Here is a 16,106-nt window from a genome sequence, read left to right on the forward strand (position 1 = left end):
CGCAATTGTTTGCTTGTTGATTTTTGTCTACGAAAATTAAGCGTGATCTTGGGCTTTGGTGAGATTTGATTTTTTGATATTTTCCCAACACTGGATCAAGCTATGTCCTCATCCGTGTATATTTCAACAAAGCAGGCAAGCAATATATCATACCACTTCGATCGAGCTATGCTACAGAGCGAGTTTGTGATGGTAGTCGTAGCAACCGCTATGTCTGTATCGTTGGTTGCTTTATGTGTTTGGATTCGCTGGGTACAATACATTCCGAAGTGATTCAGTACCTTCCGAAGTTAGGCCAAACTTTTCTGAAGTAATTCAGTGCTTTTTGAATGATTCAGTGTGATTCAGTATTTCCGAAGTGATTCCGGGCTTTTATGAACCGATTTAGTCCTTGACTAATGGCTTTTCTTTCAATGACAGAAGGCATGATCATAGATGTTATGCCTCAGAAAATCCCAACGGTGCCGACTGGGATTAAACCCAGGCCCTATGAAGAGAGAGGCAGTCACGCTTACCCCTACATCACCGGTGCCACTCATACTAAGCTTTTCTAGGTGATGCAATACTTTTCTGTGTGAGCCCATACTTATGACGGGTAGTGTATAACATATTAGACATCATCGTATACACGGCCAACGAGAACGAACCAAATTTGAGTTTAGTTTACTGATAAATCACATAAAGTGCAGGAACTCAGCGATGGGTAAATTTGCCTAATGTTTTCCAGGTTTGTCCAGGGAAAAAATCCCGAATATGAGAATATTAAAGATTGGATTCACTCAGTCTATTGGAAATTCTTGTAAGCGGTCACGGTAGTCGACACATTTTCTGTGGTAATTGACTGCCTTTGCCCCCGACATTTGCAAAACTCGATATCGTAGTACAGTACCGAACTAAAATGTCATATGACAGGCTGTGTCATGCGACACTGTCGCCGAAGACCGTCACGAATGTATGTAATTTAGTTTTTCTCATAATAAGAGCTGCTGATGGTGTGCTTGTGTGAATTCTGAAAACAGCAAGCAATGCCCAACAAACATTGAATGTTGAATAAGAGCTTATTCAGGCAAAAATAAGCTTCTTCAGCTAAAAAATGGCCTTTTCAGCTGTTAATCAACTCAAATTGTTTGTTGGGTGATGTTCTAGTAATAAAATTTCTGATCAGAAATGGTTTAATTTACAACAAATTGAGGAATTAGAACGAAATCACACATGTCATATGATAGTTATTTGAAAATTTAATCTCGAATGTTATGCTACCGTTTGTATTGTATGCGAGAGACGACGGTAGAGCATGAGTGTACGAATACAAACAGACTGTCGCGCACGACTACGAAGCGAGTGTACTAACGTCAACCGTTTTAACCCCTGATTGGTACTATTCCTAGCCTGAGTAAAATTTTCGTCAATTTCCTCATCTTCCGGCAGATTTTTTGAGGTTTTCCACTGAAAAATATGAGACAAATGTACTCATAGCTGTGTTTTGTCAAAACACGGTCGAACAAGAGCCTTGCACGCTTTTTGGCCATGGAATTCTGCTTCATGTGCCGGTTCGGATGTTTACTGGCTTTGTACGACTTGTATCCTTTCCTGGCAAGGATGTTCCGCACCGTTTGAAAGTTGGCGTTGTACCTTCTGGCCACATCTCGGATCAAAAGACTGGGGTTGGCTTTAACGCACCTCAACACCTTGCTGCGCAGCTGACGATCCCTGTTTCCAGTTTTTTTTTTCGTAGGTCCGCTGATTCCTTTCCACACTCAGGCTTAGAGGACTCGACAGACTGTTGTTTTTGACATCCTCAGCACTTTATCCAGTTTGGAACCCTTCGGATTTTCCATGTGTTTGCGCACAATTTTTTTTTCTTCTTTCGAGTTCCATTTGACGTTATTTCTGAACGCGATCGGCTACTTTGATCAAACTTGCACCAGTGTAAGCAAACTACTGTCAAAGATTTTCGATTCCCAACACTAGAGGCGTGCTAGCGGCGTGCGAGAGGCGTACCAATTTACTTTTAGTCAGCCTTTATACTATCAATCTGAGAAAACTATTAAGCAGAGGCTATGTTTTTAAACTTCAAAGCATAAGTAAATTAAATACATTGAGTTCGTGGCAACACATCGGTTTTTGCCACCAAACTGCAGACGTCACTGCGCTGCTACCGACCAGCCAACTGAACAGTCAGCCTCGACAAAGGAAAAGGAATCCTGGCAATGACAGCACAGTACACAGCCCGGCATAGCAGCAATCAATGTGGGAGTGGAATGGAATGTGTGCAGTTTTCCATCTGAGTGAGCCTTCCACCGTAATTACACACGAAGGTAATTTTCCCGTCTTACAGTAAGCGATTTTCCATTTTGAGAAAATGCTGCTCTTTTCGTTTCTACCTCCAAAGTGGTTATAAGTGGCAGGGATAGAAACAGAAGAAGTGTGTGCCATTTGGATGAAGTTTTTAAGTTTTTAAGATTGCTCTGCCCACTCTGAGACTGCCGTTTTCCTTTTTATGCACAAACTCGATTCATCGCGCGGAATATTCATAGAAAAATAAGTTATCGACGGAACCATGGGATAGGAGAAAATTTGGTCGCCAAGGCAACTGTCACAAATCCCTCCCAATTACCGAAAGCAGCACTTTGAAAGTTTTTCTTTAATCTTCCCAAAAGTTTTCATTTCGCTTCACTTTTATTCCATTGCACGTGATACCGTGGGATACCAGTGCAGCAATAATGCACAACTAAAAAGTTGGAAGCAAACAGTGCACCACCACCAACAGCACCATCGTCATAACCACCGCCATAGTCACCGTGACGATAATCCGACTGGGCTATCTCGCCTTGACGTGCCCTCAACCAAACAGGACTCTGCCAACGGGAAGATGCTGTGTGTAGTTTATGCGGTTAAGCCGGAGGAAAGTAGCTTAATCGTTTTTGGTTTGCCACGACATGCCAGGCGCAGAGGATGTTGGTTACATTTTTCATTGTGATGACAGCAGCTTCCGGTCTCAGCTCATGATGGAGTGGGAAAATTCCGGTTCGGTATACAAGTAGTTGGTATAAGAATTTTGACATAATCAACTCATTTAGATCCCCTGTGAATATGCGCAACCAACAACCTAATGGAAAGTGCACAGTAACGAACTGAATCCAACGAAATTATGCCAAAACATCTTAAGATGAAATGTTCCCATCCCATCCAAATGCCCACGCAAGTAAAATAGTAACTTTTATTTGTCTTGCAGACGGCGAATGAGAACGATCCAAAGTTGAGTTTAGTTTACTTATAATCGCCAAAACTGCAGGAATTCAGCGAAGAGTAAATTTGCCTCATGCTTTTCTGTCGAAAACCTAAAAAATCTGCGGGAAAATGAGGAAAATTTATGAATCTAATCTAAAGTAAACCCCACACGTATCAATATATTTACGCGAAGGGGAATTATTGACATTGATATTGATGATGTGAGTGCAGAAATATTGTCAATACCGATGTATTGACGTCAATATTGAATGTATTGACGTCAATATTGAATGTATTGACAATACGATTATTGTCAATAAAAGCAATCGTGTACGGTCCACATATGAGTACCAGTAAATCCAATCTTTACTTTTCTCAAATTCGAAAAAAAATTCCGGGACAAACCTGGAAAACTTGGAAAAACATGAGGCATATTTGGGTTATTCTCATTCGCCGTGCACGGACAGGGAGAAGAAAACTGCACACTAAAGAGGATTACTCCACTGCTGGGGAGGACGAGGAAAACTTTAATCCTATAGCCGGGGCAGGGAAAAAACTTTGTTTTTTTTTTCGGGTAGGGCAAAATTATGCATATCCAACAAATCTACGGAAAAGCTGGAAGGAACTAACTACTTTGGGTTATTAGGTACTTGGAGATAAGGCGAAGAAATTGCTCAGTGCAGTAGAAATAGTGTAAATGTGTGGAGGTAAAATAGGATGTACTTCTACTAATTAAACTACTTTTAAAAGCATTTCTACCGAAAGCAGTGAGGTAGTGATAGAGTGATAGTCTTTCTATTGCCAATCTTTTTCCTTTTTCTTTTTCTTCTCAGTTATGTTAGAAACACAGTTGGTTGATAAATATTAACTTAAACACAAGAGACAAATAAAATTTCCTTCACGGTAAAACAAAAAATCCCCGAGTCTTTCTCCTATTACTGGTTCAGTAAAAGTCTTGGCAATTGAAGTTCGATTTCATGCAACTTGTGGTGGGAGTGAAAAGTCCAAAATTTCAATCAAAACTCAAAAACCAATCCGAATATTAAAAATCGTCTTCAGTGCCAACACACACACACACACAAAATCAAAAACATTGTGTAGTTCTTTTCAGGAAAAAATGTTCAATCAAAATCAACGGAAGTCATTCGGGTGTTTCTGTGTGTATAAATTGCAATTACAAACCAAAGTGCGCGAAACTCTCAAAAATTGAAGATTGAATTAAAATTATTTGAAAAATAATACGAGACGAATTGGACGAAATTGTCAAGGAATACTGTACCTTGAGCGCCTCCTCGTGGTTGATGGCCATGAACGGCGTTCCGTTCACCTCCAGTATCGTATCGCCGGGCCGGAGACCGGCCCGTTCCGCTAACGAATCTTGCTCTATTCGCGATATGTACACGCCGACACCTGTTGGAGAAAAAAGAAATCGAAAGTTGGATTAGCATGAGCGTTCATTCGAATCTGAATGGATTCGACAGAGATTTTTTTATAATAGAAATACGTTTGTTTTAAATTTCAAGGCCCACTTAGTATGGTATGCAAACATTCTCTCTTCCCTGTAGATTGTTCATTACTTGCGCAAGCGCAAACTGCCCACACATCATTTGTTCATCGATTTCAAATCCGCATACGACACAATCGATCGAAATCAGTTATGGCAGATTGTGCACGAGTACGGATTTCCGGATAGACTGACGCCATTGGTCAAGGCGACGATGGATCGAGTTATGTGCGTTGTTCGAGTATCGGGGACACTATCGAGGCCCTTTGAATCACGAAGGGGGTTTCGGCAGAGTGATGGACTCTCGTGTCTGCTATTTAACATCGCGTTAGAAGGTGTTATAAGAAGAGCTGGGATAGGCTTTGCCGATGCCATTGACATTATGGCACGGAACTTTGAGACGATGGCGGAAACGTACATCAGACTGAAGGCTGAAGCTAGGCGGATTGGACTTGCCATCAACGCATCAAAGACAAAATACATGAAAGGAAGAGGTTCTAGGGAAGACAATTGTAGCCTCCCACCCTGAGTTCAGATTGACGGTGACGAAATCGAGGTGGTCGATGAGTTCGTGTATTTGGGCTCACTGGTGACCGCCAAAAATGATACCAGCAGAGAAATTCAAAGACGCATTATGGCAGGGAATCGTGCCTACTTTGGACTGAAATTCACCGCCGCACGAAGTTCACTATCTACAAGACGCTGATTAGACCGGTGGTCCTCTACGGCCACGAGACTTGGACTATGCTCGTGGAGGACCAACGCGCCCTTGGTGTTTTCGAACGAAAGGTTTTGCGTATCATCCACGGTGGAGTGCAGATGGATGACGGAACGTGGAGGAGGAAATTAACCTCGAATTGCACCAGCTGCTGGGAGAACCATCCATCGTCCACACTACAAAATATTGGTGGAGTGAAAATGGTTCTCGAAAGCAACCCAACAGGCACAAGAAGAAAAGGCGCGCAGCGGACAAGGTGGATCGACCTGCGGACCCTTCGCAGACTACGCGGCTGACGACGTCTGGCCATGGATCGAGTAAAGTGGAGACGACTTCTTCAGACAGCAGAAGACATCAAGGCCTTAGTCTGATTGGTAAGGTAAGGTAAGCCACGAGATCCAGAACATAAATTTAAATAGGGGAAAATGGGGCCATTTCGTCAATGGGGCAATGCAACTTATTGAACATATTTTACAAAAAATCTTTTGCAAGCTTAATACTTGAAGCCTACTTGAACGATCCATTCCATTTTAGGCTAAAATATTAAATATATCTAGTGAGAATATTCAAAAAAATGTCAAAAATGTAAGTGTGCCGTAGGTGTGCCGATTGTGCCGGTCATAGAGTAAGCTGCGATTGTTTGTAAAATACCCATCCCGACAATCCGATATTTCTGACCCCTTGAATGACTTGAATTGAAATCGCAAGCATAAATCGGATTGAGGATGACGCGGCAAGTGGCGGGTGTGCAAAATTGTGGTTGTTTTGCATCATAGGATAAAAAAAATTCCTGTGTTTTAGGGTTCTATAATGCCCCCAAAGGCAGACTAGAGACCTAGTATTTCGTGATGTGAACCTGTGGGAAACATTGTAGCAGACCGACTATAGGCCTTTTTAATAGGAACTTAATGATCGATTCAGCCTCTGGTGGTGAATAGGAGAACGTCAAAAAGAGTGTTGTGAGCAGAAATGTTTGCCTTGAGACATAGGAAGCGGAACACGTTTTTACTTTTCCTGATAAATTGATTCATCTGAGATGCTCCGAAACTTAATCTACAGTTGAAAAATTTAATTCTGTAACGTTTTTGCAAACATCCTGCTGGTGTACAGGAATATTTTTGTTGCGAAAAATGGAAAATTAGAAAAGTGCCTTAGTGGTTATGATCTTCCGGATTTCTTTTGTGTGGATAGTTAAGGTACAAATCAGTTCAGATCTGTGGAAAATCGTACAATAAGACAATTACCGATAGAAATTGGCAAGATTTTGAATGAAAAATGCTTTAATTTGCGTTGTGAAAAAATGTTATTCTGATGTAACACCCCTCACCATCCCTCTCCAAAGGGGGAGTTTGGTAAAGAGAGATGAAAAAACCGATTTGTACCTTCCTTAAAAGTTGTCCTAGCTCGCTATTCTAATATCTATATGCAATCTTCACACTGCCGTACTCTAACGGAACTATCAACTCTATGCTTTCATCTACTCCATCTATCGTATAAAAAATACCACTACAGTCTGTTATTTGAAATTAGCATCTTTAACTAAATAATCCCGATCTGTTCTCAGCGGATGAACTGGTGGAGATTTTCATCAACATGACCGGTGCTCTACGTAAGTTTTGCAATAAGCTCAAACATATCGAAGTGCTCGGTAAGTTCATAATGCAGTATGGTGTCTAAACCGTTAACCATCGCTAACTGGCACGCTTGCTCTATAAGAGCTAAACAGATTGAGCTTGCCGACTTCCTCTTCTAACCGAGACCCACCTAAAGTCCGGTGACAGTTTCCGGTTGCCTGACCACAACATTATCCAGCTTGATCGCACCAGCTCCAGGGGTGGTGTAGCGGTCATCGCCAGAAAGGGAATCAAGTTCTGTACTCTGCCCCACAACCGCACTTCTATCATCGAGGCCGTTAGTGTGGAGGTGGAATTACCAACTGGAAACGTCCGGTTTATCGCTGTTTACTGCCCACGCTAGTGTACCGCAAGCAACGGACTAGGAATCCAATGCAAGAACGATCTGACCACCATCAATAGCTCCCGATTCATCGTTGGGGCGACCTGAATGCCCGCCATGAAGCTTGGAGGAACTACCAGCGGAACCGGAACGGATGTCTATTGTTCGACCACGCACTGTGTGGACTGTACACTGTGTGGTTTCCGGACGAACCAACTTTTATCTCTACGGCGGGAAATCCCTCCACCCTGGACTTGTTCCTGTCGAACATCGAACTATCCAAACCGAAGGCGCACAACGATCTCAGCTCCGACCACCAATAAGTGGTGACTGAAGTCGGTGTCAACGTGATTCCTGCTAGAAAGTGCCTGCGTAAAGACTACCACCTGGCTACAGTACGGACGAATGGTGGACAGCAAAATCGATGAAAATCCACCGCTCGCCACAATAGATGACATCGACCGGGCGATGGAAGGACGTGGCTGACGAGGCGTGTGTTCGAAGTTTGTTGCAATTGATTCCCACACCCAATTACTGATTCGGTTGAGAAATGTTCGACAATTTCAGAGGATTGGAGATCTGGGCAATAAACATGAAATGGCCGATCTAAACAGTCAGTTTGCTTCCAGAATGGACTCACTCCGAAATGAAAGTTTCGGGCGTGTTGTGCAGAATCTGGACGACCACTCCAGACCATTATGAAAGGTAGCCAAGGTCCTGAAAACTCATCCCAAACCCGTTCCACCTCTCAGAGTAGAAAATGATGACGATCGGCTTTTAATCACCGCACAGGAGGAAGCAAATGCGATCGGCGAGCATGTCGCTTCATCGCATTTGCTTTGCTCGAACATCCAAATTCCGCTCGAAGATCAGGTTGCGTAATGCGTTAAAAACCTAGATGCCTCCCCTTGTGTCGTGCCTCCGGCGGATATGATTACAGTACAACAGATTTGCTCAGCGCTGAAATGCACCAAGAACATGAAGGTTTTTTTTTTCTTAAACTTTATTAAAGAGATTTTTAGCCTTAGGCTAGTTCATCTCTAAAGAACATGAAGGCCCCCGGGTTTGACGGTATATTCAACTTGATCTTGAAGAGACTCAGCATGAAAGTGCAGTCTCTTCTAACCACTATCTTCAACAGATGCTTGGAACTGCACTACTTTCCAAGCATCTGGAAAGTAACAAAAATCATACCAATCCGCCAGCCCGGAAAGGATCCAACATTGCCTTCAAGATACAGACCAATCAGCCTCCTTTCAGCGCTGAGCAAATTGTTCAAAAAACTCATTCTCAATCGTTTGCTTAAGTTTGTTGAGGAAAATAACATTCTCCTTCCGGAACAGTTTGGATTCAGAAAGGGGCACTCCACCAATCACCAGCTAGTATGGGTGATGAATAACATCCGAAGTAACAAAGCTGTAGCCAAGTCCACAGCCATGGCCTTGTTAGATGTTGAGAAAGCGTTTAACAATGTTTGGCATGACGGACTTGTGTACAAGCTTTGTAACTTCAACTTTCCATTACATCTGCTTAAAATCACCCATAACTACCTCCAGCAAAGGTCGTTTAAGGTATCGTTGAATGGTTGTCTTTCCGACACGATTTCCATCCCAGCAGGAGTCCCGCAAGGCAGTTCCAAGGCAGGGGCCCGTTGCTTTACAGCATTTACACTTCCGACATTCCTCCCCTCGGAGACGGTTGCATGTTCTTCCTGTTCGCAGATGATACCGCAATAGCCGTCAAAGGAAGGATGCCTCGCGAAATAACGAACAAACTTCAACGATGCCTTAACGCCTTTGCTGATTATGCCACCACGTGGAAAATCAAACTCAATGCCTCCAAAACTCAAGCGATCGTGTTCCTCCATCGGCAATCGCATCGCATAATGGATTATGATCCAAGTCTAGGCTACTTCCCTAGTGGTTTTCGAAAATTGACTGGATGTGGCCAGCGTGATCCGGGCTATTCCTAATAACTGCCATCCAACTGGTTGTTGAATTTAAATGTGATTCAATGGTTTTTGATCATATTCAGAAACTGGCCACTTTTCCGAGGGGATCGAAACATGGCCAGGTGTGGCCAATGTGGCACCGACCCCCCAAATGACTACCATTGAACTAATTGTTTATTATAATGTGATTTGAGGGTCACATGATAAGTTTAATTCGTTTGAAGTCGCAATGTGATACAGCAAATGTTCAGAGCTTTCACTATTTAAGCTACAAAAGCGACATTTTTCTTCATTAAGTTTACCCATGATTTTCAGGTGATATTTACAATATGTTTAAGAAAGATTAAGTAATTTTTGTGTATGCAAAGCATTCGGCTTTATAAAACGTTTAGAATGCCGAGAATTTAAGGTACTGGTCCAGTTGTACTGTACCTTTGTTTTTTTCTTCAGTTTTTAGCTCCATTTTTAAAGCACAAAAAGAAAGTCCAAAAAATGGTTCAGGACCAATGAATTTCGTGGATGGCCCTATTTTTGCCAATCGATCAGCTTTTTCGTTCCCTTCGATTCCACAATGCACATTGATCCAGAATGCAGATTTAGGTGGAATGATATGTTTTGAGCCTGAAATTGAAACTTTAGACTAAAAGTCTCTTCTACAAAGTTGTTTCTTATAGTTATGCCTTCATTTTTATGACAATGAATTCTAGGGTGGTTCCTATTATCATTAAAATCAAAAATCCAACTTATTTGTTTGAATAAATTAGGGTATACATTCTTCGGCAAAGTTATAGCTGAGCTAATTTCAAGCAAGGTTTCTACAGTTGCGGTAATAGTTTAGTACAGTCCCACACAAGTTTTGACGCATATGTTTTTGATTTCAAAGCATTCAGCGCAGCTTGACTATCTGAACAAATGCAAACATTCGCATTTTTATAGTTCCTTTTTGTGCAAATCGTTGCACATTCTAAGATGGCATATATTTCAGCTTGAAATACTGTCGGCCATTTTCCCATGGACACCGAGAAGTTAACCCCAGGGCCGGTAATACCAGCGCCGACCATATTATCTTATTTCGATCAATCTGTATAGACAATTACTGATCCAGGACTAATATTCAGTCTTCCTGCATCCTAGTCAACGCGATTTACATCAGGAAGCTTGGAAATTATGGTTGAAATAATGTCGCTTTAGCATACAATCTTCGTTCATCAATATTAATGGACTTATCTGAAACTCTTTTAGAATACTCAAATGTCCAATAAGATCTCCATCGAAGAAATGCATGGACCGTTTGAGCCTTAGAGCACTTTTCACTGCATCCAGTTGAATAAATTGATGAAGAGGAAGGATATTGACGGATTTCACGCCAACTCGTCTTCGGAGTTGGCAGCACCCTCTCAGAACCTTATGAAACTTTGTGGGTGTGGAGACTTAGCAATTTTAAGCAACTTTGAGTACTTATTTTTTTCAAAATTTATCTCGCCTAACATTTGATAAGGGTCAAAGTTTTTTGTCGATTTTTTTTTCAAATCGATATAGCTTAAAAATGACAAGCCCTACAAAATAGTGATGTATGGCAAACTTTTAGCAAATAATCTGAAATTTTATAAAAAAATTTAAAAAAATTAAAAAATTGGTTTCTACACTCTAAAAAAATATATTTAAAAATTAAAAGTCATTTTCCCAAAAATGGTACCCCTCAGATTTGCTTGATATTTTTTCTCATGAAAGGCAATATAATTACCTAACTTTTCTTCATACATCGCAAAGTGGGCGCTTTTAAGGAAAAAAAAGTTGTTCGAACAACAACTTTTTCATGTTAATTTTTTTTTAGCGTGTTTCACTCAAAGTCGAATAGTAATACGCGCACAACCTTATTAAAATCCGTTGAAACTTAATGAGCATAAAGATTTTGACCTTTTGATAATCTGGGCGTGCTTAAAACAAAAATCTAGCCTAACATTTGAAAGGGCCTAATACAGAGGATTTTCCTGCATTTCGAATGGTGTTTTAATAAATGAAAACTCTAGTGTTTTTGTTTAGTGCATAATTTATTTTCCTATAATTCTCCATACATAATTTGAGTTTTTCATTGATTATTAGTCTATCGGAAACAGAGTGAAATTTTTCGGAGTTTCCTTTGAATGTGAAAATCGCTTAGTAGAAATTATGTTTTGAGAAATAGGTACAAAACAATGAAATTTTTGTGTACCAGGTATAGTTTTTACATGACTGAACAGCTCCTTGAGTTCATCGGACATCTTTGTGTATTGATCATTTGATATGAAGCAGAAGTTCAATTTTGTTATGCTTGTATCTGTTTGTTTAACTGCCCAGTCATACAGTTCTTGTGGAGTTGTGATTGTGTTTCCATAATCTCGAGCAAGACTTGCTCTCTTTGCCATTCGTTTGAGAGTTCCTCCAATCGCGTCACATGGGCCTTTCCCATGAGACGTTGCGAAGAAGTGCCATTCTGCTTCCAATCCATACTTGGACTTGAAGTTGCACAAACTGGCAAAATTCTTTTTATTTTTGTAATGAGCCGCTGCTCCATCTGACATGAAAGTAATTTTTGTGAAACTAATAGATTGTTTAATGAAATCTAACAATTTTGATATAAATAATTGAACTGCTATTGTATCATGGGTCAATACTTCTGAATACGAAGAGCATTAAGTCATAACTTTTTGGATTAGCTGCATTATCAAAGTTACCTCCATTATCAAAGACATCCCCGTTTACGGTACATCGAAGCCGCATCTGAATTTTCCCCATGTTTGTGGAGCACGAGCTGCATAAACCGCATATCGTACAGTCGTGAAAATTTGATAGATTGTTCATCGAGGTTGGCCTACCAATCGATCAAATTTGTACGATAAGCGGTTCATCCAGCTCGTGCTCTAAAAAAATGTTGAAAATGAAGTTGTATCTTCGATGTACAATCCTTAAACCACACAGTTGAAACAGTTAAAGTTATTATTATTTACCTAGTGTATCATCAAATTCCTGATGTTCTGATTGCTGATGACTTGTTGATGGTTGCGGCTCTTCAAACTTCCGAGCATGGCTTGATTCTTTTCCATCCGATCGCCTCTTTTTCGGGAGAGGTGTCCTATTGTGCACTAAAATTCCACGACACGATTCACAAATACGCATTGTTACATCCAATTGATGATCAAAGCCCCATGAATGTATTTTCTCTATGAGACTTGATGATAAATTACGTAAATTATTGCGGCTGCAATTGGGATTGTTTATGTTGGCACTACATTGCACCCTTTTAATAATCAATTCAGCAGATTTTTCCATTGTTGTATATATAAACACTTTTTCGTTTCAACAACTATGCAGCACTACACTTTCAACAACTATGCACTACAGCAACTATGAGCATTGTTGTGATATCAACAAACTTAAATATTAGATTATGTCGGTAGAAACAGACTGCGGTGCTTTAAGTTTATACCTTATATCTCTCATGTGACTACCTGAGTTGTTATATAACTGCTATATAGCAGGTAACTTAACGATTATTTTAGGCATGCCTAAAATAATAGTTAAGTTACCTGCGCTATTATATGTATTCACTTGAGAGATGAGGTATAAACATATATGCATATTGCTTACTAATGGACACACCTAATACATAAAAATAAATGAATGATTATTTTTCTAATTAAATTAATCACAAATACATGAATTGAAATCTTTTCATGAATAAAACATACTGAGTGATTTTTACTTAGTTTACCTGTTGATTTGGAACAATTTGAGGGTGGTTTTATAGAAGTTGGATAGAGTGTATGCATATATTATAATACAATCCATCACAGGAAAGTGCAAACCATGCTGAGATGGCTGTTCCTCATTAGAACGTTTTGTTCTGAACTCTTATTGGACGATTTGCAGGTAACTTCTCTGTACCCTTTTCAAATGTTAGGCTAGATTTCACCCAGATTATCGAAAAGTATACCCATAAAGTTTAATCGAATTTTAATAAGGTTGTGCGCGTATTACTATTCGACTTTGAGTGAAACACGCTAAAAAAAATTAACATGAAAAAGTTGTTGTTCGAACAACTTTTTTTCCTTAAAAGCGCCCACTTTGCGATGTATGAAGAAAAGTTAGGTAATTATATTGCCTTTCATGAGAAAAAATATCAAGCAAATCTGAGGGGTACCATTTTTGGGAAAATGACTTTTAATTTTTAAATATATTTTTTTAGAGTGTAGAAACCGATTTTTTATTTTATTTAAATTTTTTTATAAAATTTCAGATTATTTGCTAAAAGTTCGCCATACATCACTTTTTTGTAGGGCTTGTCATTTTTAAGCTATATCGATTTGAAAAAAAAATCGACAAAAAACTTTGACCCTTATCAAATGTTAGGCGAGATAAATTTTGAAAAAAATAAGTACGCAAAGTTGCTTAAAATTGCTAAGTCTCCACACCCACAAAGTTCCATAAGGTTCTGAGAGGGTGCTGCCAACCACTGGATGAGTTGGCGTGAAATCCGTCTATTGCGATATTGGATACACGCCTTGCTCCAGTTATGGAAAAAGTAGCAAGCCTTTGTAGCTTGTTTAGTTTGACTTGTGCCGTTTGTTGCTTAGTTTTCGGCCACCATATAAGTGAGGCGTAGGTAATCCTTGGTTTAACTATGGCTGAGTATATCCAGTGTATCATATTTGGCTTCAGACCCCATTTTTTTTCCAAACGTTCTTTTGCAGGTCCAAAAAGCATTTGTTGCTTTTCCTATTTGTTGATCAATATGTTTGTTCCAGCAGAGTTTACTACCTAAAGTTACTCATAAAAACTTTACTTCTAAAGATAGTGACAGCTTTACGTCTCCTAGGTTAAGATCAGTGATAGAGATTTTACGTCTTTTAGTAAAAGGTACAATAGTTGTTTTTGTATGCTTGACATTCAATCCCTCATCTTTGCACCACGATCGTGTGAATTTTAATGCATTTTGCATTCTGTCGAAAACAACTTTATCGAATTTTCCACGAACTATAATGAAAATGTCATCCGTAAATCCAATTAGTTCGAATCCTTGATGCTTTAGTTTTAAAAGAAGGTCATCAACAACTAGAGACCACAGAAGGGGAAAAATAACACCTCCTTGAGGGCAGCCTTTTGCAGCTGTTACTTTCACTACTGAATCTCCTGTATTAGCTGATATTTCTCTTTTGGATAGTATTTCTACAACACAGTTGCTTATGTTTTTTTTATTAAAATCAAGATTTCTCATGGCGTTTATCATCGACGTGAAAGATGCATTATCAAATGCACCTTCAATATCAAGAAACGTTGCTAGTAGAATGTCCTTAGCCGCAAAGGATTTTTCTACTTTATTAATAAGAGAATGAAGACCTGTTATTGTTGACTTTCCTGACTGGCAAGCAAATTGTGTCTTATATAATGGTTTATTGAGAAGTATTTCTGATTTAACATATTCATCTATGAGTTTTCCATTAATTTCAAAAATATTGACGACAGGCTTATTGGTCTAAATGATTTTGATGAAGATTTATCTCTTTTGTTCGCCTTTGGTATGAATACCACTCGAACTTGTCTCAATTTTTTTTTTGGGATGTATCCCAATAAGAAACTAGACTTGAACAATTTAACTAAAACAGGAATTATTATAGATTTACAATTTTGAATATGTGCTCTGGGCCAGGGGATTTGAAAGAGCTAAAAGAATCTATCGTATTCCATTCATTATATTTTCGCACTTTGCATATAATACCATATCATACTAATATCTACATTAATTCAATGACTCATTCCGAGTACTCGGTGGACCAGCGATTTAAGACGCGAGCCTTATGCCAGATGACCATGGCAATACAGTACCAGATGGTGGACATGAGATCGATCACACCAACCAGCGAGGAAGAGTAAACATCGAACCAGTTACGGAAATTAGTGTGGATTTATCACCCTCGGAAAACAAGAAAAACCTGGAAAAGGTGGAATCATGTCAGAACCGGCCAAGGACGATCTACGAAAGGAAATTACCGATGAAATACGAAGCGTTGCAGAAAAAGTCCAAGGGATTATAAAAGAAGCAATCAATGGCGGAAGACCTGCAGGACATGGTGAGACCGAGCCTATTAGTATTTATAAATTAAACATCAGAATTAAACTAAATACGCACTAGGTTTGAAAAGCATATTTTCGAACCTGGAAGTGTGTATGTAATACTAATATCCAATTAATTGAGGTAATATATACATGCTGGGCTTATTGTTAGTGAAAGTAACCTCGGAATGGGCGTGACTCTCCAGACATTCTGAAATGGGTTGCTGGATCTGCAATAGAGCTATCACCTTCTAACTCCCGGACTAAAGCTGTCTACAATGACCATAAATGCGACATTGTAGAGACAGTTCTTCCATAATAACACTGACGGCCAGTGAGGGTTAGAAGGAATATACACGCACACACACATACACACATCCGAAATCCTCTTATATAGGACCAAACCATGTGCGACAATCGATGGGCTCGATTACGGAGGGCTTACACATATACAGGTTTATCTGTAAGCACACAATTTTTTTCAATATTTTGATACAGATATCTGTTTATTCAGATTACAGTTTTTTTTAGAAAATGTACAGATTTTTCAAATAAGAGGAATATATTTTATTTTCGTAACGTCCCAATAACGCGCTCATCTAGATAAAATTGATAAATAGCAGATTTTTAGCGATGGGTCCAATCTTAGATCCATA

General features: G+C 39.6%; 1 protein-coding gene across 1 annotated transcript in view; it reads right to left on the reverse strand.

Moving 5' to 3' along the window:
- dysc (dyschronic) overlaps positions 1-16,106 on the reverse strand; it is a 550,335-nt gene that overhangs the window by 288,505 nt on the left and 245,724 nt on the right. The window contains exon 7 of the mRNA XM_065219616.1: positions 4,511-4,641. Within this exon, the coding sequence (XP_065075688.1) occupies positions 4,511-4,641 (131 nt within the window). The remainder of the gene's footprint in view (positions 1-4,510; positions 4,642-16,106) is intronic.

The sequence above is a fragment of the Ochlerotatus camptorhynchus genome, unplaced genomic scaffold, assembly GCF_037179485.1.
Source record: "Ochlerotatus camptorhynchus isolate MF236.1 unplaced genomic scaffold, CSIRO-AGI_Acam_v1.1 ptg000107l, whole genome shotgun sequence".
Taxonomy (NCBI): Eukaryota; Metazoa; Arthropoda; class Insecta; order Diptera; family Culicidae; genus Ochlerotatus; species Ochlerotatus camptorhynchus.